This window comes from Anopheles arabiensis, chromosome 3 (genome assembly GCF_016920715.1).
Source record: "Anopheles arabiensis isolate DONGOLA chromosome 3, AaraD3, whole genome shotgun sequence".
NCBI classification, from domain to species: Eukaryota; Metazoa; Arthropoda; class Insecta; order Diptera; family Culicidae; genus Anopheles; species Anopheles arabiensis.
The window spans coordinates 54,025,322-54,051,171 of record NC_053518.1 but is presented as its reverse complement, the minus strand read 5'-3'; the positions used below and the strand labels follow the sequence as shown (position 1 = coordinate 54,051,171).

General features: G+C 40.2%; 1 protein-coding gene and 2 long non-coding RNA genes across 5 annotated transcripts in view; 1 reads left to right on the top strand and 2 right to left on the bottom strand.

Annotated features, from left to right (window-relative positions):
* LOC120900224 (transcription factor Dp-1) overlaps positions 1 to 22,847 on the bottom strand; it is a 48,373-nt gene extending 25,526 nt beyond the window's left edge. For 2 of the 3 annotated variants that reach the window (XM_040306935.1, XM_040306937.1), the window contains exon 1: positions 22,238 to 22,818. In XM_040306935.1, coding sequence (XP_040162869.1) covers positions 22,238 to 22,289 — 52 coding nt within the window. In that variant the 5' untranslated portion in view covers positions 22,290 to 22,818. The other variant, XM_040306936.1, reaches the window with a different exon arrangement.
* Positions 155 to 1,788, top strand: LOC120900226. The gene is made up of 3 exons (XR_005739174.1): positions 155 to 285; positions 354 to 1,044; positions 1,119 to 1,788. It is a non-coding gene; the product is annotated as an uncharacterized LOC120900226 (long non-coding RNA).
* LOC120900225 lies at positions 2,031 to 3,348 on the bottom strand. The gene is made up of 3 exons (XR_005739173.1): positions 2,713 to 3,348; positions 2,555 to 2,618; positions 2,031 to 2,485 (listed from the first exon to the last, which is right to left on the bottom strand). It is a non-coding gene; the product is annotated as an uncharacterized LOC120900225 (long non-coding RNA).
* Positions 22,848 to 25,850: the final 3,003 nt, after the last annotated feature.

The window sequence follows — 25,850 nt, the reverse complement described above, 5'->3', positions numbered from 1 at the left end:
CAGGCCACCCACTGGCAAGTGTGCGAACAACAAAGATGGCGAAGAGGTGAGCAACGGTAAAGTACACACATGAAGAAGCGAGACAGATATACTAAGTAACGAATTACGACGCCGCACACACACGTGCATTATGATAACAGCAGAGCGAAGATATTATCCAAGGTCCCTTTAAGATAGAAGATCGAGTAATGTAGAGCGATTTGACATTCAAGAAGAAATAGAAGAAAGAGGACATTTGACATCTTAAGGGGACAATTGACAGCTTGCAAAACGATCTCAAAAAAAGTATGTACCATTAAAATTGTAACGTTTTTTTTTATTTATTATATGAAAATTAATATATTTCATAATAGAAATAATATTTTCGATTGATGATGATCCGCGCCGGACGCGACAACCGCGACATGATGCAGTGCGTGCAGTGTTCGCTGAACACGGTGAAGGCGATCCGGAGTGAGCTGAGAAAAAAAAACAGCGACGACGACGAAGCGGTGGCAGCACGAAAACCACATTCTCAGCGGCGGAATTGCGTGCGGACCGACGCTTTCCAGGTTGACCTCCAGGCGCGAATCCGTGATGGAAAATCCGGGGATCGGAATTCGGCCGTTGGCACGTGAGATGGGGTGGCACCATCCACTATAAAAATGGCCCTGAATGACGACCTCCGGTACTTCTCTTACAAGCGCCGAAGAGGTCAGTTGTTAACAGAGAAGGGCCCCGAGCGTCGGTTGGGGAACGCCAAAAAGCTGCTCAACTTGCTAAAGCATCCCGTGGAGCCTGGCACGGCTTCACCGCGCCGAATGTGTGGCCTCCCAGCTCCCTGGATCTTAATCCAACGGATTATTTCGTGTGGGGCGCGGTGGAAAGGGACATCAACAGAACCTCTAGCAACACCAAGGCGGAGCTGATGGCGAAAATCAGGTCCGTTTTCGCGGCCCTACCCCGCGAAACTGTCGCCAGGGCATGTTCCCGGTTCCAGAGACGGGTGGAGGCTGTAATAGAGGCCGAGCGCGGATATTTTGAATAAAATGAATAAAATACATGGTAAGCCACTATTTCTAAAACAAACAAAAAAATCCCCGATGGTTAATTTTGCCAAATTTTTTTTTTCTCCGTAGGTGACTGACAAAATTACCCCGAACGCCCAGTAGGCGAACCTGCACCTGCTTAATAGGGCTGTCAAAATAAAACTTAGATGGGTTAAAATTAACATTTGACCAGTCCAAATAGGGGAGAGTAGGGCAAAATGGACCTGTTAAAGATTGTAGTCTGTATCTTATTGGTTAAACCACTTTACACTGTTATTTTGACGGCAATCTATACTTCAACGTCTTTTTCATGAAAAACAATCAGAAGTTTCCACATGAATAACAAAAATAAATATGTTTAAAATGAATTTAAAAAATGAACCTCAAAAATCAAGAGAATGTTTTGTGCGGGATAAAATCCCCGGTATCAAAATCCATAGATTTTGGTCTCATTGGGCTCTATCTAGGCGCCCATTAAAAGAATTGCTTACCCAACTGGCATTGTCACGTTGCAAACGGTATTTCTTGGTATTGTGTTACATTTTGGGTTTATACAGTTAATATTTCGAATATGAATTGAAATGAGAATTCACAAATGATGTAGAATGAACTAAACTACAGCGTATATATTAAACTATTTGACTAATTTGGACTGCATGACTGCATGAACTGCTCGAAATACACGAATAAACTTTGTAAAGAAATTGTGTAATGAACTATTGGAAAAATTAATACACAGTTGCAAACAGATTGGCGATTAAGGTGCACGATTTTCATCAAATTAATACTAACTTGTATCACAATCCAGCATTTAAGTGAATAAATTTCACATATTGAAAAAGTGTTCTCTACAGCGCGGTTAAATCATTCTCGATAGCAGAACTATAGAGAAGGTTCTTGCAACCGAGCGACAGCGTGTATCATACATTAGGTTTCTGTATGCTACATTCCTATCAATTTCTTTCATTCTCTCCATGCTCCCTACAAAGACTCTTACTCTCATTTATCCATTCCACACATGCTTACGCTCTTTATTACCTCTTTACTCGCACACACATATTTACATACTCACACAATTCACACTGCCGAAAACCGGTAAGGGATACACACGTACCCGTCTTGCCTGCCTTCTCTCCTCGTTCTTCCTTTCATCCGCGTTGTGCTCGTCGACTGGTGTGTACGCGTTAAAGATTAGTTCCGTCTCCCTCCCTTCGCTGCCCCCACGTGCTGCGCTAGCGAACTGGATGTTCATCCCTATCTTCCAGCCGCATCCCATGTACCAGACGCTAGCACGTTGGATGATCGTTCCTGCTTTCCTACCGCTTCTCCTTCGTCCGGCGCTAGCGCGTTGAATTATCGTTCCTGCCTTCCTGCCACTTCTCCTTTGTCCGGCACTAGCGCGTTGAATGATCGTTCTTGCCTTTTTTCCTCACATCTCCTGTTGTTTTTCAGCTCTCCTGGGGATAGAGGGAAACATTAACTATTTTTCCAACAGTTGTTCAATTTAACGCGAACACAATACTTACCAACCAATTGAGTATTGCTTATATCGTGGTCCGTACTCACTTCCGTTCGTGCGTGTTACGATCTCTATAGAAAACGAAATTGATTTGGTATCACCAATTATTAATACCAAGAAATTTGATAAATATTGGTGTAACCTTTTATTAAAAGCTGTACTTACCAAATAGTTTTTCCGTATTGGTTTTACGAAAGAGAAAAACGGGCACAAATCGACGCGTCCTGCCGCTTGCAAACTTGATTTCACACTACCACATTTTCATGTGAACGCGAAGCAGCGCCTTCCTCGTGTGGCTACACAATGATACAACGAGCGTACGAGAGGAGAGCGCTAGCGTTAACGATTGATGTAGCAAGCAAAATTGGACATGTCACAGAAAAGCGAGACGGAAGAGATTCTCTCCAACGATGGAAAGAGAAGAGCCATATGAACCATGAGGATGGTTGGTGTGACACAGCCAAGTTGCGAGCAAAAACTGACCAACACCCAAGAACAAGACAAAGCGAAAAAATTTCTGAATTATAGAATGAGAAAAATGATAGAAACACATAAAAATCGCACGATAATGCCGGTTGGGATTGTAATCGCCCACTAAATTCACGGTTAAATTCGACACGACCGGAACAACACGAGAAATGATGATGATAATGATGATGCTTATGAGAAGTACACACAAGTAGTCCCCGAGACACACGGTACCTGTTATATACGGATTCGGAGATACGCGGTTAAAAAAAATCAACAGTTCTTTGAGCAAATTGTACTGATTTGACACATCAATTGTCAAATGCCAAATAATTTCCCTTTTAATCGAATGTTTGAAAACTAATTCAAAAGGTTTAAAACTGTTAAATTTAGTCAGAATCATATCAAATAATTAAATAAGTGGCTAAAACCATCCCCAGCTTGCAAAATTACACGGATTTTCGATACATTTAGCCAGAAAATCACGAGATTCAGCTTACGCGGAAATTCGTGTTTCTCGGGGACCGTCTGTATATTGCATAACGTATGCGAGAAACGGAAAATGTTCTCCACACACATTGGTGTGATGTTGCTGGCCGGTGGTAGAGGTTGGGAACAATATACAAAACATCCTGTCAATTGAAATGCACTTCGTACGATGATGAACAGTGAACGCAAAAGTTTGTGATAATTCGAAGTTCAACCAATGAGTTCAGATTGTACTTTTAGTGGCAAGAGACGTTTTCGCACTATGTCTATTTGAATGGTAACCTTCAAACGTGGGCTTAGACATAAAAATCCTGTCGTACGTGTAATAACACATTTTGTGTCAAGAAAATGGTTCATGATTATTTTAAGTTTGTTTTATGATATTTCATGCTTTTTCGTAATCAATAACCTCAGAAATGATGTCTCCTTCTTTGTTTTGATCGTTTTTCATACATCATATCAAAATATTCTAATTGACAGATACAGTGTTTCTAACCGTACACCAAGCTGGTTGACTGCACTACTTCCAATAGGTTATGGGCCCAGAAGCGTACAGTGATTGAAGCAGAATCTTTTCGCAGTTATTCCGAAGAAGTTTTAAGATGAACCCGAACTCTACTGGATCCTCAAGCGTTGCAGGTAGTAGCATTACAACATCAAGTTTCCTGGCATAGAACGACTCATCGGGAGAGAAAATTGGGAAACATGGAAGTTTGCCGTGCAAACGTTCCTGGAACTCGAAGATCTCTGGTGTGCAGTGAAGCCGAAGAAGAACGATGATGGAAGCTACGAATCCGTCGATACAGCAAAGGATCGAAAGGCACGAGCGAAAATCATCTTACTTCTTGAACCAGTGAACTACGTTCACGTAAAGGAAGCGACAACAGCGAGAGAAGTTTGGTCCAAACTAGAAAAGGCTTTCGAAGACTAATTAAGACAGATCTAGAATCATGCGATTCTATGTCGGATTATGTTAATCGTATTGTATCAACGGCGCATCGACTGAAAATAATTGGTTTCCCAACTTCAGAGGAGTGGGTCGGAAATCTATAACTGGCTGGATTAACAGAACAGTATCGCCCAACGATCATGGCCCTTGAAAACTTCGGTATTGTCATCACTGGGGACATCATTAAAACGAAACTTCTACAAGAGGTTCCTCCCAAATCAGTTGAACCTGCGTTTGCGGCAAAGACGAAGCACGTTAGTGCTGGTAAGCAAACTAAAAAATCGAATACAGCTAAGGGACCGAAATGTCGAAAATGTTCGAAATTTGGTCATCTAGCGAAGGATTGCTACAGCACGAAGCGAAACGATTCGTTATGTGAAATGCTTTCTACGTGTGGATCGAAGGAAAAAGGACAATGGTATTTCGATTCCGGAGTAAGTGTCTACATGACGAAAAATAGTATTTTTTTGATGCATGCGAAAACATCCAGTGGAACTGTGGTAGCAAACAACGGGGAGAACATGCAAATCACTGCGAAGGGATCCTGCGTTTTGAAGTCTTCATGTCAAAAAGGTGAAATTCCCGTTGATGAGGTGCAGCTTATACCGAATCTATCTGTGAACCTTTTATCGGTAAATCAAATTTTTAAAAAAGCTACTCCGTTACGTTCACGAATGAAGGATGCGAAGAGGTCAACCGACACGGCGATATCATTGCTACTGGTTGCCATGACAACGATCTGTTCAAGCTTGACGAACGTAAAGAAGGTGAGAAAACCGCGATGACAGTTTCTTCTACAGGAAGCATGGAACTATGATAGATAGGCCATCTTAACATCAACGGTGTGCGAAGCCTTGCGAATGGAATAGCGACTGGCGTCAATATTGTTGGAGATACCATGGCCGATTGTAAAGAATGTCCAATGGGCAAACATAGCCGTCATCCTTTTAGCAAGATAGGATCGCGGGCGGCTGAAATACTGGATTTGGTTCATTCTGACATTTGCGGGCCGATGGAAGTCAAATCTCTAGGAGGAACTATACTATATTACTATATCGTATTTGTAATAACGATACTATATCGTATTTGTGTCATGACAAATTTGTATGTCATGACAAATCACGCCGGATGTGGACATATTTCTTGAAATCTAAGTCGGAAGCTGAGGTAAACCACATTTTCCAGGATTTTCACAAGATGGTAGAACGGCAATCTGGACGAAAATTGATGATGATGATGATGATGATGATGATAAGTCCCACCTCTTACCCCAACACAGGTTTGAGAAGGACGAAAGTATCTGTAAGATAATTCTACTCTAATAGTTGTTATGAAATAAAAAACGAGCAAGTGGTGGCTTCGGAAAACTCTCAGAGGAACCGTCCGAGTCATACACACACCCAAGATGACCAACATAGTTTCATCAAGAAAAAACGGGTCATACTCCATCGAATACAATAGTATTCCCTAGCATCCTTTACGTAGTCCGCCAAGAACCAATTCATGGATTCGGCGCACCACTTATCAGGACACAACTGCGACATGCATATGGCCAGTTCCACTAGTGCCAACCGCTGACTCCAGGGTCTCTGGCACCAACGGCTGGCTCCAGGGCACTACCTTCCGAAGCAGGAGAATTTAATGTATCCCTTACGTAGCTCGCCAAGAATCAACTAGTGGATCCGGCGCACTACTTATCGGAACACAACTGCAACATGCATATGGCCAGTTCCACTAGTGCCAATGGTTGGCTCTAGGGCACTACCTTCCGAAGCAGGTGAACCTAATGTATCTGGAATTGGCCACTTACAATCATCAATGAGTGAATCCTGTTGTGACCTCCCAGACCGTGTGCAAACCGTAAATTCCCCCAAATAGATCCCGAATGTCCACTTCAACGCGTGCGTGTCTCAAACCTGTGTTGTCTCTTTCTTATATATTTTTTTTTAATTTAAATTTTCATATATAAAGAATCTTATCATCATCATCAAGATCGTGATGACAACTGTACTTACACATTACATAGTGACATAGGACATCTACACATATTTCACGTTACACAGTTTGCTTAACATAAATGACGCACTTACGTTTGAAATCAAATAAGTTTCTCGCATTCTTTATTTCTCCGGGTAATCTGTTGTACCGTTGAATACCTTTGAAGAACAAAGAGTTTCTGGCACTTTGTGACTGCAAGTTGGGTACCCTCGGCTCATTAGCCCTGCGTGTGCAGTGCCGGTGGACGTCGTACCCCCGAATTATGCTCTCCCCCAGATACCCAGGCAACAGGCCTTTTAACATTTTAAAAATAAAGATCATGGTCTGGTATACAATCCTCTGCTCTACCGACATCCATTGAAGAATATCTAGCATAACAGTGGTCGGCGTACGTCGACCGCACCCTAGTACTAACCTCATGATGCGATTTTGCAACCTTTGAAGCCTTTTAATTTGCCCCTTATTGCCAAGAAAAAGAATGGACGAGCAAAAGTCAAAGTGCGGCGATACCAATGATTTGTAGAGGTGAACTTTCCCAAAGAAGTCGAGATCCTTCGCCAATCTACTTATTACTCCACACTTCTTAGCCACTTTAGCGATGACCCAGTCAATGTGAGCGAGGAACTTTAACCTGTCATCTAGGATTACCCCTAAGTATTTAGCCTGTCTAACTCTTTCGATTCGTTCCGAATTTATCACAATAGATGGAGGTTCGTCCAATACACCCGCAGACATCACCATGTAACAAGTCTTATTAATGTTTAATGCCAGCTTTTTGTGCTTCAGCCATCCATCCAAAGCGTTTAAATTGATATTAATCAGAGACTCTGCTTGCTTGACATCTTTGTGCGAGATAAACAGAACAGTATCGTCAGCAAAAAGATTGATCTCACAAGCCTTCAAAACCTGTTTCATGTCATTGATATACATGATAAACAAAATTGGTCCAAGAACACTTCCTTGCGGAACTCCAAGGGTATTTTCTATAGGCTCTGATACAGAGTTACCAAATAAAGTTCTCTGAGTTCTGTCTTTTAAATAACTTTCGAACCAACTGAGCTCCCTCCCCACAATACCAAAACGCCTTAAGGTACAAAGCAATAATGGCCTAGATATTGTTTCAAATGCCCGTTTTAGATCCAAGAAAACAGCAACTATCGATTCTCTCCGATCCATCAACACCCTCCACCTCGCCAGTACAAGATTCAGAGCAGTCTCACAAGAGTGTCCTTGCCGATATCCTGATTGCTCTCGGATCAACAGCTCGCTTCCATTCAGAAACTGAACCAATTGCTCCTTAACTACTGTCTCCAGCACCTTTTCGAGCACATGCAACATGTTGATAGGACGAAAATCCTCCGCATTGGCAGCTCCGCTCACCTTAGGAATAGGTATTATCAATGATTCCTTCCATGTTTTTGGGAAAATTCCACTCTCTAGAGATTCATTTATCACTATCAAAAGGTCATCTCCTATCACATGAAAGCAATCCTGTATGGTTGTTGAACTCACGTTCCCTATACCTGTGGTTTTTTTCAGGTTGAAACAAATAATCTTTAGCTGACTAAGAGTTATTTTTTGAAATCTTAAATGGTTTCGTGGAGATTCTCTATGCGACAAATAATAAGGCTCATTAACATCATCAATGTTTTGATTTATATCCAAAACACTGTTGACAAAAAACGAGTTAAACCTGTTACAGATGATGGAGTCTTCAGATTCGATCAAACCGTCAAATTTAACAATAGAAACATGTGCTTCATCTGGCCTTAACATGCTTTTTAGCACTTTCCACAATTCTCTGCTATCTCCCTTGTGCTTATTTATCTCACTGCTATAGTAATTTTTGCGTGAGTTTTTAAGATTTCTACTGTATAAATTTCTGAGTGTAGTATACTCAGTCCAATCATAATCTGTGTTTGTTTTAATAAATTGTTTGTACGCTTTGTCTCTTTTCCGTTTAATACGTGCAAGATCCAAAGTATACCACCTACTAGTTTCTCTTGAAACAATTGTCTTTTCTTCCACCAAGGTGTTCATTGCATTTTTCAACGTGTTCCATAACAAGTCAGCTGCTTCATCCAAGTTGGACGCGACATAATGTAAGCCTTGTGACACATTGTTGCAAAGAGCAAGTTTCGAGTACCTATTCCAGCATTTAACTTTACGTTGAACCGTTTTACAATGCTCATCATTTATGGTCAAAACAAGTGTTTCATGATCCGATATTTTCAATAGCGGATCAGTAGTGACTTTGATTGAGTCAATACTACTGTAAACCTGATCAATCAATGTTCTGCTCTGCCTAGCAATTCGTGTGAATTCGTTGACTTTTTGGATCATATTTACTGAATCCATTAAGCTTTTCAGCTTCCCAGATTTTTCAACATTCACCCAGTCAATATTGAAATCACCGACGACAATGTTCATTTTACTAAAATCCAGAAACCTTTCTAACCACTCTTCCAAAATGTCTACGAACCTTGAATCACTTGCACTAGGTGAGTGATACAATATGCTATAATTTCCTGCCGTCATACCCCGAGAAATCGCTAAACCGAGAAACCAATTGCCCTCTAATGACTCGTTTAAGATCACTTTAAGGACAATATCACTTCTGGCATAAGCTGCAACACCTCCTGTGTGACGTGAATGTGATAAACACGACACTACCCTATAACCTTTTATATAATATTGCTCAAATGCTTCCTCCTCGGTCACGTGAGTTTCCGAGATCAAGACCAACAAAGGTTGAACTTTTTCTACTGTCTCACGAAACATAGCATAGTTAGATGAAAGACCGGCAACATTGAAATATAAAATCTCTCTGAACCGCCCTAATTCCACCCCTCCCTGCTATTGAGAAAGTTGCATTCGTCTCTCTACCTGTTTTTTAAATAGCGGGCATTCATAGCTATTGGCCGCATGTTGTACCTGTAGTTTATGGTTCCTAGATGTGTTAGCCAAAACACAATTCACACACTTTAGGATGGACGAGGTGCAATCCGACGTTCGGTGCTCACCACTGCACTTTGAGCAAGCTTCCTCATTTTGGCATTCAGTGCTCTTATGGTTAAACTGACCACATTTAAAACAACGCATAACATGTATGCTCCTAGAAATTTTACAACGATCAAAACCAATATTGATTTTATCGATTTTTTCCAAACATTTATCAGTCTCATTGTCGATTTCCAATACCGCGTTGTGTTTCTGGTACTTGTAGATCTTACTCTCAAACATTCCAATTACTTTCACCTGTTTCCAGGGAATTAACTCATTTTGAGATTTCAAAAGATCTACTAAGTCGGACTCAGAATATTTTTCACTCATTCCAATAATTTTTACTCGTGCCATTGGCAAGGAAGTCAAATACCCGTCTCCTAAAATGCCTTCTACTTCATTTCTAACATTATCTAAATTCGCCTGAGCAGAACATTGAACATAAACTTGACCGTCCCTGCCATTACGGAATTCCGATATTTGCTGTCGCCTCGGATCCAATTTCGCGCGTAGATCAGCTCTTGTCGTATCGCAAGACTGAACCACCTTAGGAACAATAACCAGTGTTTTATTCTTATTTTTGTTTTTATTTTTTCCCATGGACTCCTTCATATCGTCATTTTTCCTAATTTTGGGAGTAACTTTATTGTTTCCCTCGTCAAATCTATTAATAATAGTTTGAACATTACTGTCCCCACTATTTGTCCTCTTCCTTTTTTTAGTGACTGTCGCCCATGATTCTAAATTTATTTCTTGCACTGTTTCGCTGGTTTTCATAGTGTCAGAAGTTGCACGCAAAGCCACCTTAGACATTTTTGAGGCTTCTATAGCACTTAACGTTTCACGCAATGTTGTCTCCAACTTACGCTCCACTTGCGCGCAAAGCTCAGTTTTGAGAGTCTCGATTCCTCTCTCTAAAGCGTTAGATATCCACACGCTCACATTGACCTCTAAATCCCTCAATGTTTGTGCAAGCAAATCATTCGATTTAGCTGCATCAATCTCCATATCAACCAAGCCCGCTTTTTGATCCAAACAGATGTCACAAATATATACAACATTGCGGTTCTCACTTAAAAGTTTTACCGCAGGCTTATTGAGTGTGGGTGTAATACACCGACGGTGAAAACTAAACCCACAACTCCCGGCACAAACGATCGGGTCATCGCCGTTTACGATCACGGCGGAGCATTTCAAACACTCCATGCCGAAAAACAAATCACGGGCGAAACTATTATCAATTATTTATACTTACATTGATATCTACGCAGGCGTCTTCAAGCAAAAATAAACACACACTCTTCGGTGTCACACACACAACACAAACTACGGTACTAATTTGGTCGGACACAAACACAAACAAATATCTACACCGGGAAGGATCGACGTCTCAACGTACAACGCTGTTGACCACACAATCCACCCGTAATTTTGCACAATAAACAACGTACACAATATCAACAGTGACACCGAAAGAGTTTGCAAACATTTAACAGCACTTGTGAAATTTTTTTGAGCGCTCAGCTCTTTATATCACACGTTTTACAGGAAAACACAAGGAGCTAAACAGTAACACAACTACACTTGTCACCAGTCACCAGAAGATCACCAGAATTGAAGGTACTCAGAACAGACAATGGAAAAGAATATGTCAACACAGGTTTCACAAAATACTTAAAGAAGCACGGCATTGTTCATCAAACATCCAACGCATACATTCCGGAACAAAATGGCATGGCGGAACGAGCGAATAGGTCGATTGTGGAGAGTGCATGGCGCATGTTACATGGCGAAACTTTGGAAAAGTTTTTGGGCGGAAGCTGTGGCTGCTGCTGTGTACCTTATGAATCGTTGTCCAACCAAAGGCCATAATGTTACTCCGCAGACGCTAAATCAGAAGAGTGCATTCTGACCGGTTTCGATGAGTTTACCAAAGGGTATAGATTGTACAACATCAGATCGAAGAAAGTAACAGTCAGTCGTGAAGTAAAATTCATTAATGAAGGTGTTGCTGTTCCTATCCAAGAAAATTCAAGCAGCCGGAATATAATTCTTCTTCAACATGAAGAGACAGTTTCTCTTTCAACGAATGTTACATCTTAAATGAAGGCAGTTTTGAGTGAAAATGAGGACGAGGACAGCGACAGCAAATACTTCACGGACGCGAATAATGAAACTTCTGAAGATACCGATGGAACTAGTAACGAATGCGACGAAACAGTTGTCGATGATAATCGTTATACCATCTCAATCGCAAATCCTGAGGTAAAACAGTCGGACGCGTGAAGTCCCAGGGAAGTATAATGATTTTATAATCCCACATGGCTTTGGTCTTTTCAGCAATGTTACCAGTTCAAAGATCATGAGCAGCAATTCAAGCGGGGAACCAATCATACACCAGGATGCAATGTCGCGCAACGATTCAGAACGTTGGAAAGTAGCGATGCAAGAAGAATATCAAGCGTTGATTGACAACAGCACATGGAGATTGACGACTCTTCCAGAAGGTAGGAAAGCAATCAAATGTAGATGCTGTTTAAGACAAACCAATATACCGCAGGAAAAGTCAACCGCTTCAAGGCGCGCTTGGTGATAAAGGGATATCTCAGCGAAAGGGGGTAGATTACAACGAAACATATTCACCCGTAGTTCGTCATAGTTCCCTGAGATATTTATTTGCACTAGCGGTCAGAGATAATCTTTTGGTGGATCAGGGATGCTTTGGATCAAAATGTTGTGAATCTCCATTACATTAACACTGAAGAACAAGTTGCAGATGATCTTACAAAAACATTACAACGAATCAAACAAGAACGTAATCGACGATCTATGGGAATTACACAACAATCGGCTTTAGGAGGAGTATTGGAATTATAGTAGCCTTAGCCGGTCTCGTAGTACAGTCGTCAACTCGTACGACTTAACAACATGCCCGTCATGGGTTCGATCCCCAAATAGACCGCGCCGCCATACGTAGGACTGACTATCCTGCTATGGGGGCAAATCAATTAGTCACTGAAAGCCAAGCCCGCAAGTGGGTACAGACAGGCCTTGACCGACATCGGTTGTTGAGCCAAAAAGGAAGGAGGAGGAAGGAGGGAAGTAAGCCGTATTTGGGTTATGAGTAATTTAATTATAGTAACCTATGAATTTGTGTAGCTATAAGTTTTTTTATGAAATACATTTCATTCTGTTTCCAATCTTACACTAAGCTGCACTACTTCCAATAGTCAAAATGCTTAAAACAATGCCTGATCTGAAAAACATAATTGTCTACCACTTGAAAATACGCCCACTTGCATTTTGTACAAACTGCACTGTCTACGTGATTAAAATAATTGTCGACTTCGATTAAAAAGCTTTCAGATCCAGCACGGTTTGTTTTGGTTGATAAGTTTTGGCATAGAATAAACAAATTGATGAAATTACTTAAACAAAAACGATATCAGCTATTTTTTTTTCATATGATGAGATGATTTTTGAATAAGTTTTGTTAAATTGTTTGTTTAATGAATCAAAAACCGTACCGGAACTTACAGCTATTCAATCAAAGTAGAAAACTACTGGCGATCCCCGAGACCAAAGTGGGTATTGGGACTAGGTGGGCTTATAGGTATGGCGGGAAGGCCATATTGAATGAACGTATGACAGGAGTGGATTCGATTGTAATACGTATCTTTTCACCCACACTACGACACATCAACCAAAACAGTCATTGAAATTCACATCTACATAAACATAAACAAATGATCGAATCCTGTCATTTCGTTTTCATTTTTCTACAGCACGGCTGTCAAATTGTTCGGGATAAGCCTGTATAATAAACCCTCTTTGCCCAAGACACACGGTACCTCTTACCGTGTGTTTACATTAGCCCCCTCGAGCCTTCAACTTAAAAGGCTTTAAACTTAATAAACTTTTCTATATCATTGCTTTACCGAAAAATTGCTTTGCATTGATTATGTTTTTTCGATGGTTGAAGAGTTCTTCTAACATTCTTATCGCGCTACGGTCTTGGCCTGCCTCAGTAGTGTCCGAAACCACTCACGGTCTCGCGCCTTCGTCTGCCAGTCCGTTATCCCGGCCTTAATGGCGGACTCCTCCACGCCATCTAGCCACCTCAAATTGGGCCTACCACGCCTCCTCTGTCCTTGTGGACGGCCTAAAAAGACTTTACGAGCTAGGACGTCCGTTTCCATGCGTACAACATGGCCAGCCCACCGGAGCCTGGCGAGCTTGATACGCTGCGCGACAGTGAGGTCGCCGTACATCTCGTATAACTCGTCATTATAGCGGCTCCTCGATTGTCCTTCGACACATACGGGACCAAGTATCCTTCTGAGCATCTTCCTTTCGAACGCGGCTAAGAGGGTTTTGTCAGATTTGGACAGTGTCCATGTCTCAGAGGCGTATGTGAGTACTGGTACTATATAGGTACTATATAGTCCCAGCTTCGTCCGTCGCAACAGGTTCTTTGAGGTGAACTGATTTTTCAGGCTGTAGAATGACCGGTTGACAGCCAGCATCTTTGTGGGCAACTCAGCTTCTATGCTATTGTCGTTGCTGACCTTTGATCCAAGATAGGTGAATTTTGGGTCGACTGCAAAAGCGCGTTCACCTATCCAAACGTCACGCCTACGTAGATTCTGATTATTTATTGGTAGGCCCGCTGATGTCACCTATCCGCACGTCACGCCTACGTAGATTCTGATTATTTATTGGTATGCCCGCTGATGTTGCCACCATCAGTTTGGTCTTTTTTCTCTGGCAATCCGAGGTTATCTGCCGCCTGCTCGATCCCTTGGTCTTCTGACATACACGAGCTTTTTTCCGTCATCACCAATTTGGAACATTTTTTTTCAATTCAATGAAATTATGCTGCCGGAAAAGAACAGCATAAAACTCCAAATCATCATTATAAGGTGGAACGGAATGCTTCAAATTTTTTAATACCAACATTTCTTCAAAAACATGAACTTTATCGAGTTTAAAATCGACCTTTTCAGCTAGTTTCAACATTTTTTCCTCCTGTGTGTATGGAGAAAACCTTTGTAGGTTTCATGTATAAAACGAGATGGTAAAATTCGTGGGGAATGTTATTCTCAAGCAAATATGTTATTAATTTTACCACATACTTTTTCATACCTTTTTGAAGAGTGGTTATGACCTGTTCATTTGTCTCATACTTAGATAAACAATTGGGCAAAATTTTCTCGTCAACTTTTTTTAATACACTGTCTCAGTCCAAATGTTTAGTTTCAAAAACAGTCTCTATCTTTTCTACTTCATAAATTTTTGCTAAATTTTTTAACTACCGTTCAACAAAGAATGAATGGTAACTCACCATTCAATTTTTTGCCACATTTTCCAAGAATTAATCAATCCATTTTTTACCACACTAAATACACACTGTGTGTCTGAAAATACGACGTCATGACGTCGTTCTCAATTTTAAATAAACTAGTGATTGGGCCCGGTTACAGGGTTATGCAAGATAATTCCTAGGGTATATAATAACCTGCAGGCAACGGATTTCTTAATGTACAACGTGGATTCCATGTGGTTTTTAATTCCAAATGATGCATTAAGAAGCGATGCTTAATCCCGAACGCATGTAAACCAGAAATTTTATAGAACTTATTTTGGTGCTGAAACTGATTCCATTCCCGTATAGGTGTTATAATTAGTCATGAACCTGATCGTGGAGCTGATATTAACCCCTTACTGATGCTTTTTACGGATCCTGATCCATTCCGGTCGTGAAGTTGATCCCATTCCCATACCGGATCTGAAATATATCTTGACCTTATAGGGTAAACGTAACTATAGTGGTGTAGTACCAATAGTGGTGGTATGGCTCTAAAATTTGATAATAAGAAGATTAAGAGCAATTAAGATATTTATGTCATTGTTTAATGTTCTCTGGTCTTTTAAAAAAAAGCTACAAAAGTTGAATTGGGCCATTCCATAATGGTGATAGAAACACCCCATATTTTGAGAAATGTGTCAACATTCTTCCAAAATCTTTAGGATTTCATAACAAAACTAATATTTTTGCTAACGTTTTAAATGACCACATAACAACGCAATTATTATTGTTTTGACATATCTTTCATGAAATCTAAATAATCAACAGAAATGAGTTTCCTGTAAGTAGTTTACCAAAAAAGTCCTAAATTCGCATATCCAACTGAGTGAAAAATCGACTTCGAAACAAGCATACTCTTCCCTGCCTTTGAAGACTACAGTTTGTAAACAATTTAAAATTAGGTTACTTATACTTCTCTCGGGAGCAATAATCTAATCTACAAGAACTGCAATAAAATAGGAATAACAGCGAGCAGAACGGCACTTCCTACGACACACAAAAAAACGATAAAAAGCCCTCGTGTACGATAAAAGCAACAATTGTGAAAATAAAGCTGTTTACAAGTTATAAAGTTTTTAGTCAATATTTTCATCACATATCACACTTTATACATTTTTTACGGTCAAATTATGTAAGAAATCAATAGTATGGATGTGATTCTTACTATTCATATGAAAACAGCTTCAAACTAAGTTCCATGTGTATTATACACAGTTTTTTAGGAATCGTTGTTTATCAATACTATAGTAACACAATACGACGACTATAGGAACCAAACCACTATTACAGGTACAGGTCAAAAACTATACTTTTTCGGAAATTTGTTGTGTTTGATGGTAAAAATGCTTGTGATAGCGAAGATAAAACATATTTCAATTGCTATGTGTTAAAATATCCATAAATTTACCTTCCTGACGGCCGGGGGACATTGTCCGTACTCGCTAGTGTAATTTCGATTTTCACTAGCGCATCTGGCGGCGGCTGGCCGAAGCATTTTGCCAAACAATTTGTAGCCGCTTCAGAAAATATGTTATTTTTCCATGTTTTTCAATTAAATTGGACTGAATAACCTTTCCAATTGATAGCTAACTATGTTGGGCAAGTATTTCAGCCATTTCGTATTAAAAAACGTAAAAAACTAAAAAAAATTTAGATACAGCTAGACCAGCGGTGGGCAAACTTTTGAGGCAAAGGGCCAAGTTTAGTAAATGATCTAAAGCCGCGGGCCAGGAGAAAGCGGGTTTTCTATTATTGTGATTTAATTATTACATTAAATAATTTTAGAAACAAAATAATTGGTTCACGATATCTAGCAATGCGATTGCTATTTTTGCTGTTTTCTTATAATTGTGTCATCCCAGAATGGTCCAAAATTGATAATTGAATGGACCCAGAATGGTGATAAAATTGAATTGACCATCATTTCAATAGTCTTATTGTGGTGTTAAAATAATCTTAATATTACATAATGGTTGCATTAAAAAAAAGGACAACAATTGTCGATTTTTCATGGGCTTATCTTAACCCGCACTAACAAAACGTTAATTGCACTTTGAGTAGTAGTATCCCATTAGTTAGCAGACAAAATTTGACACCTCTATCAGTCGAACTCTAACCATGATGGACAAAAAAGTGAATCAAAAGCGTGCGCGATCAAAGAATGGCACCCCGTAGCGTCCAAAATCGACTGCGTGCGGGAGTTTGTGTACGTCGTATATACCCGTTTTGGCATTTTGGTCGCCAACATCTTGGCACTATTAGGCAACAATCAAAGCATCGAAAGAAAGCCCAGGTTCATTTTTGAGGTTTCAAATGAAGCCAAATGAAATGAAGACAGGGGGCGTTAGCTGGACTGGGATATCGATGCAACCCACCAAACAGTAAAATAATACCTGGGAAACATGAAGAAACAGATCAGGAATTAGAAATCGCATCCACTGGCTCCGCAGTGGCAAACAATTACGCAAAAGCTCAAAGCAATCATTTCAGGTGAATTTCGACAGAATTTCGATATAACACCCTAGTCCGAAAACTGGTCCAACATCCCTCACCTGTGTCCCATCGATTTTTTTTCTACGCCAACGTGATGCAAAAATTCTACTCTAACAAGTTTGTAGCGAAATGTATTGATAAAAAAATGAAGGTAGAACTTAAATCATGCATGTCTTTGTCCACCATGGTGAAAATTCCTAATAACTGACGAAAGGCAATTCGCAAAGTCTTGAACATATTTGTGCAAGTAATCTGAAATAATTCCCTTTGAACAGATGTAAATGTAAATAAATTATCTTTCCTACCTTTTTCTACAGCCAGTCGAAAATGGCATATTTTTCATGCAAAAGTTACGGGGATATTGACCTCGAGTTCGAACCATTGTACTTTTTCAAGTTTTAATTAAAGTACTATGGAATGATGGACCGTTCAGTATCTTTAATTAAAAGTTAAAAAGTACGATGGTTTAATATGGTATACTAGAAGATCTTCAGTAATTTGTGTACGAATCGTTCCTTCCCATCTTTCAAAATCAGTCAAATCCTTTCGCAGGCCGGATTGAATGTTGCGGCGGGCCGCATTTGGCCCGCGGGCCGGACTTTGCCGACCGCTGAGCTAGACCATACCCTCGATGACTAAAAAAAAAATCCATCAGCCGCCGCCAGATGCGCTAGTGAAAATCGAAATTACACTAGCGAGTACGGACAATGTCCCCCGGCCTTGACACTTTAACAGGCCTATTATTTTACTAGAATGACATTGGATTCTGTCTGAAGCACTCGAGTCGAGCGGGAGAAAATTTGGTATCGTTTTCACCATTTTTTTTATAAAACATATTTATATTTGCGAGTAAAGTCTAATGCTTATGAACTACTTTATTTGCAAAAACAGAATGACGCAGGGGAAAAAAAACATAACATATTTTATAACGTTAGACAACAATTGAGTACGCCTTGATGAATCATAACATCATTGTTACCAACGATGTGGATGATATAGTTTGCAAACAAACGCAAAACACCTATTCTCTGTTCAGTACTAACTCCGGTTAGTACTGGGAATTGCAAACAGTTAAAAGAACGAACACAACCTGGAGCTAACGCAGTAATTTTCTGTTGCAATAGCTCCTAAGCCGCAGAAACTCTTCTGCAACATGAAAATTTATGCTCCAGGATTTCCACGAACGAACAAAACGAACAAGAGTTGGTAACAATTCGCCACATTCGGAAAAGGAGATCGCATGTTGGAATTTTTCCGTTGACCAGCAGGAAAAGTGTCGAACGTTGAAGGGATGATAAGGCTGGACAATTGACGTTTCTCCAGATCCTTCTCCAGCTGTGTTGTCGTGTCTCACGCACTATCTTAGCGTCTGGTAATCTGCTCGTAAGCATACGCCGCTTCACCTCAGACGTGCTGACCGTACTCTGGTGGAACGTACGCAAGTTGCTTGATCACATTTCTCAGGCAGGCATATGTAGTCGGAATGCTTGAGAGATCCGGTGGATTACCGGCCCTGATGATGTGTGGCTCACCGATTGCTAGGCACTCTCGTTCTGCAACATAACTGTTCATCAAGAGAACATTAGCTGTAATTGCTGGTATGTGCAGATTCATACCACCTCGCTTCCGTGGTAGTGCCAGCTGATGAAGTGGGATCCGGATTCCTCCAGTGCCATGCCACAGAAAGGAACCAATAACACTAGTGACCTTCGCAATGTCCAATGCTCTGGCGCCACAAACTGACGCCACGTACCACAGCTTCGGTAGCAGGAAGGTGTTGAGAAGGTATACCTTCTGCACAAGATTTAAATCTCTCATGCGATGCAGCCACACTAGAGATCTAAAGTGCTGGATTACGACTTCCCAATTCTGTCCCATGTCATCTCGGATGTCATTCGAAAATAGAATTCCGAGCAGTCGAAGCCATTGAACAGTGTGTAGCCATGGGACAGACATTATTGTGGAAGCAGTAACGATTCCTACGTCGAGTGCGTTGGTGTTGTCCACGTTGAGACAAGCACCAGAGACACTTCCAAATGCCTCAAATAGTTCTCGCACACGCTCGATTTTGTCAGGAGAGGTTGTCACCACAGAGATGAGTCAACATATGCGTTGACCAGGTCATCCTGGCCGCAGCAAATGCCTTCTAGTCTTGTGATGAGCGGTCACCATTCGAATCGATTAAGGATTCGTCAATATTTTTTTGTTCTAGCGTCCGTGCGTTTCACAGTTGGTCAAACTAACCGGCGGTCGAAGTGAGTGTAAACAAACGGATTCAGCACTTCTTTAAAATCATTTTTTTCCATAATTTTGTTGGAAATAGGGTTAATATGAGTGATGAGAGTGTTGATAAATTAATATTAAACCTAATTACAAACGTGGACAGTGGCTTAAATTCTTTGTGTAGTTGAATTTGCACATTCCCGACAGCTTGAGCTGTCGGCAGAAAATCTCTCGAATGCGTATTGTTCCTGTTCGAACAATACGGTACCAATTTTTACTTCGTCGACTCGAATCTGCCGATGAGTTACTCGAAGCGGAACGCCGCTAGCAAAACGATACGAAAATGAACATAATGCCGAATGCTTCTCGAATGCCGAATGCAATATAATAGGCTTGATAGAATTGTTCGGAAGTAGGCGTTGACATCTTCAGTGATTCTGTAGTGCTGTCATTAGTTATGTTTACACCCTGTGCCGCAACGTTTAATTTTTCATTTTTAAATGTCCTAAAAGTAGCAAATGATCATTTCCCAAGCTGTTTAATACATGAATTAGTTGAAACAAACATATTTTTTGAAAACCGTTTTTTTTGCCTTGTTTTGCCAAGCTGCAGTCCAAGGGGTACGAAAGTGACAGCTCTACAGGATAACCGAACATGTCAACGAGGCCCTTTCTGATCAACGATCGATGATGCGTTTGCGATAAACTTGATGAACAAAAATGAACTTCAGTTATATGTTTAACACGACACAGGAAACAAAAATTTCTTGAAATGAATAAAAAATGAACCAAAATGAACTATAATGACTCTTAAATGAACAAAAATGAATTTCAACGGTCACCCAGTGGACACATTTTGGCTAAAAATGAACCAATAGCCTTTTCATCGGTGTATGATTGCACAGAATGAACTATCGGTCGTCATCGATCGATCATTGGTAACCACCTCAACGCCTACTTCCGAACAATTCTATCAGGCCTATTATATTGCGTTCGGCATTCGGGAAGATTCACTCGCACGTTCATTATGTTCATGTTCGTATCGTTTTGCTAGCGACGTTCCGCTTCGAGTAACTCATCGGCAGATTCGAGTTGATGAAGTAAAAATCGGTACTGTATTGCTCGAACAGGAAGGTGCACACTTAAAAAAATTTGCCGAATCTCGGTTAATTTTTACCGAGATCAGCACAACTGAGATCTCGGCAAAGACCTCGGTTAAATTTCTGTTGCCGAAATCTCGCTTAAAAATGCAATTGACATTTTGTTTTGACGTTTACGTTTAACCGAGATTTTCGGTAAGAGCAATCCGAGATTTCAGCTAATTATAAAAACAATCGTTTTTTAATTTTAGAGGTTTTATATTGCGTAAAAAGTTAGTTTGAGTTATAAAAACAAACACAATTATTTATTCAGCCGTAGCCATAGCAGCCTGAACCCATGCTGATAGCCGGTGTACATTTTCTGCAGCATGATGCCACCATCGTATTTGTAGTTGGACGGCAGGAAGTCACCTCCCACCCGTCAATCCCACCATGTTCCCAGGAAGTCACCGTCGGCTCAGGATTTGTTCAACGCAGAACTTTTAGTGTCCACAATATGATATTGGAAAAACAATATTCGTAGAATTTGATATATTGATATGTAAAACGAATATTTTTAACAAATTTCCTCTTCCAAATGTACGCAACAAGAACGATGAATGGCCGTATGTGATAACCGCTATATATATTCTGTACCGAAAGAAATTGAACGACACACGAAGCGTAAACTCAAAAGTATATGCTCGATTCGTATGGGAGAGCGTAAACTGCATGTCAAAGATTATAGGGTTGTATTGCTGAAATCCAGTTTATGCCAAAGTTTCGTGTGACGTTCGTTTTAACTTTAATACGGACGTCACACGAGCCGTAAACTCAAAAAGTTTACGCTTGATTTGTATGGGAGAGCGTAGACTTCTTGTCAAAAGATTGTATGGATCAAAAGATTGTATGGCTTCTTGTCAAAAGATTGTAAAGGGTTGTATGGCTCAAATTCAGTTTACACCAAAGTTTACGCTTCGTGTGACGTCCGTATAATACAAGGCTGAACGAATATAAACATGATGTTCAACGTGTTAGGAGGCGTTAAGTCTTTCAAATATCATTGCTGATTCCTTGTACGTTATTGCAATAAATACAAAAATCGTAAGGAAATAATAAACACGAACCGGAATTTCGCAGTCGCATGCCATAATGCTCACTGGAATCTATTTATAGCTACTACCGAATTTATAATACCATCTACCAAATCCAATACCAACATCTTCTTCTATTCGGCGTAAACATCCTACGCGGACATGCCGGCCTATACAGGCTTTCAAGACTTTATTCAATACCACATAGCCAGATAGTCAGTCCTTACTACGGGGGGACTGTTCATTCCGGGCTTGAACCCATAAAGGGCGTGTTATTTAGTCGTTCGAGTTGACGACTGTACCATGGGACCGCCCCCCAATGCCAACATAACTCGTTTAGTTCACAAAACAATAAACATTTGCAAATTCACCCCAAAATAACGTAACATAAAATAGATAATATTGTTCCTGAATGCATACACAATTAGCGATAACATAAATCACATTGTTCCTGAATGAACTCGAGTCAAAACTCACAGCATGTATGAAGGTTTGATACTGCATACACCAACGCTACGGAAACTTACCTGGTGTTGGATCCTGCACCACAAATTTTACCGGTTTGGTTTGTTGAGCCATTATCCGTCGGCTCAGGATTTGTTCAACGCAGAACTGTTAAGGTCCACAATATGATATTGGAAAACTAATATTCGTAGAATTTGATATATTGATATATAAAACGAATATTTTTAACAAATTTCCTCTTCCAAATGTACGCAACAAGAACGATGAATGGCACACTTCAAAATGGCGATTCAAGACAGTATCGATGTAAACTAGGCGGCTCACATTCGGCGATCGGCTCGATGATGAAATTGACAAGATATTATCATTACAATTATGATAATAACAGAAAATAATTGTAGCAGTGTTTAGAGAAAATTGTAAACTGAAATTTGTTTAAGTTTTAGCGCTTAAGAGCCTTTCAAATTTTTGTATTTCAATACAAATATGCTACAAGCTCCAGCTTAGGCGGGTTTTATGTTCCTATACATCATCTCGCATTTGGAACCATGGGAGATGGTATGTCACAGACTCAAGTTGATTGACATTAAAGCACAATTTAATTTCACTATTACAAGAAAATCGACTTAAAAAAACAAATCAAACTCACTTTCTGGTCAAAACCATCAAACGAGTACGAATTCGAAGTATTAAACATATAAATATAAAAATAAAACTCATCGTCACAATAATTACATTGCACAGTACCCGAGCAGATGATATAAACGACATCAAAAAATATTATCTGTCATTAACAAGGTCCTTACAAGACCAGGTACGTCAAGCCGATTAGGTAACCGTTCAAATAGACATACAGCGACAACGTCCCGCGTGACACAAAGTAGCTCAATTTTGTAAACAGAGCTACTCATCTCGCGCGGAATTTTTGCTTCATTTTTATTTATTTATTTTATTTTATTTTTTATTTTATTAATTGCTCGGCCACGTTGGGTTACAGCAATAGTGCTTACTGACTATTTTATTTTATTTTATTTTTTATTTTATTAATTGCTCGGCCACGTTGGGTTACAGCAATAGTGCTTACTGACTATAGTATACAATTATTCACGAAGGAGTTGGAAGGAGTTTATGGTACGGAAAAGGAGCGAAGACGGGATCGGTAGACAAGATAGGATAGGTTGAACTCGAACAGATCAGAAGTACTATTAAAAGACGACATAGCTCTTACAAAAGGCTCATTACGAACAAAACGTGTACGACATATAGATAACTGGAGACGAAAACGATAACGTAAGGTACGACAAGTTGCATACAAATGTAAGCGCGACAGAAGTGAAGGAGTATCAATCGTATTGAGCAATATGCCAGCGACGAAAGAAGCCTGAGCGACCGAGAGGCGGTGCTCCAACTTGGCAAGGCCTAATAGAGTGCATCTATCGTCATACGAAGGAAGCGGAATAGAGTGATGACCCAGCGACCTACGAAATACGATCCTTGTAAAACGTCTCTGGATCCTCTCAATCCTTTGGAGCAGAGATAGTTGGACAGGAAACCAGATGACACAGGCATATTCCAGTACGGAACAGACCCAACAACAATAAAGGGACTTAAGACAAAAAGGATCACGAATTTCAGTGGACATGCGACAAATATAACCAAGACTTTTGTTGGCCTTGTTGATGACATAGTCCGTGTGCTCCTTGAAACAAAGACTCGGGTCAAAGAAGACGCCAAGATCCTTAGACAAGGACGCACGGGGAATAGGGGCATCACAGACACTATAAGCATGAGTTATACTTGTAGAAGATCGGAAGAAAGACAAGACAGAACATTTTTCAGGACACAGGACTAAACCGTTAGAAGCACACCATGTAGAGAATTTACAGAGCCAGGATTGAAGGACTAGACAATCAGCTGTAGAAGATACAGGAAGAAAAATTTTAACGTCATCCGCATAAAGCAAGAAGCCGTTAGGAGGAAGGATCGAAGTACAGTCATTGAGGAAGAGAATGAACAGTAAGGGACTAAGGACACTACCTTGAGGGACACCCGAAGAACTAAGAAAACATTCAGAGAAAGAGCCACAGATTTTAACTGCATATGAACGATTCTCAAGATAGGAGTTGAACCACGGCAATATAGAGCCACCGAAACCTAGTTTTCGAAGCTTAGCAACAAGTAATGATAGAGGTATACTGTCAAATGCCGCTTTGAAATCGGTATAGATAGTGTCTACTTGCTTACCACTAGACAGATAGTGATATAGAGAAGACAAAAAACACATTAGGTTGGTGGACACTGAGCGATGGGGCATAAAGCCGTGTTGTTCCGTAGAAATATAATTTTTTACACAAGGCATTACAGATAAATGGACAATTGACTCGAGGATTTTAGAACACGCACAAATAATAGAAATGCCTCTGTAGTTTGATGCTAGTGTGAGATCACCTTTTTTATAAATGGGAACAAGCCAAGCTAGTTTCCATTGACTAGGAAAAATCCCTACACTAAGCGAGCGAGAAAAAAGACGAGTGAGAATTCATCCTCAATAATCGAATTATCTACTTTTACAAGCCAGATTAATATCAAACGCAAACAATTAGATTTGAACACCTTTTAACCTATTTTTGTGTTTTCAAATTTAAAACAGTTGATTGATTGAGTCAAACAAGCTACTTTTATCTACACTTGGTGAATTTTTGAGCTATTTTCCGTCGCGCACGAAGTTAACGCTCTATGTCTATTTGAACGGTAATGGAAAAAGTCGATTACACAAGAAGAACTCAGTCAGAGAGCGTTTATATACATGCACCGAGACTGCAGCTGAGAGATGGCTGTGAGAGAATTGACAACCAGTTTCTCAAGCCGGTGTGTGTAGAAGCTCTGAAAAGTGCCGAGATGAGACTTTTAAAATGATGTTCAAAAAATTCATTTTAATCGCTAAAATGAAGTCATAAAAGTTTCTTTTACTTTTTAATAATATTTCTACGATTATTAGACGGCAAAAATGCAAACTATAATTGATCGTTCGCCATTAACTGCCAATTCAATTTTTTCTCAGCTCCATCGTTCTTTGCATGCCGAGGAGATTTCTCTCACCGAAAATGTTGTCAGTCGCTGTCAAAGCATGCTGTCAGTTATTTTCCCAGCCCGGATGACAATTTCAGCTCGGAAAATCGGGTTGACATTTGATGCAAGTCGCTTTCCGTTCCGCTTTTCAGACGAAAGCGATCTCACTATGAGCAGCGTGCTGTGAGAAAAAAGGAAGGGGAAAATTAGTGCAATCATCGTCATGGCTACATGGCGAAAAAAAAGGTATTCCCCTCTTTCACTTTTTCCACCGTTACCATCCCTAGTACACTCTGACTCTTCCTTTCTATTCAGTTCATCTGTTGACTTGTTGTACTGCCGTGGTTGGATTTGATCCGCAGTACATCAAGTCAGAACAGCTCTATTAAACATGTAAACCATTGAAGGCTTCGAAATTTGGGTCGTTGGAAAGGCACTAATAGACGCATCGAACCTTGGAGCAGAAATAGATCCACGCACAAGTGAAAATATTGACGATGATATCGTGTTGCCTTTGATGATTGCATGGTGTTCAAGAAACAACAAGGAATGATGAAGAGCAAACGATGGAGAGTGCAAGTAATGAATTTTGTTTTCGTGAATTGT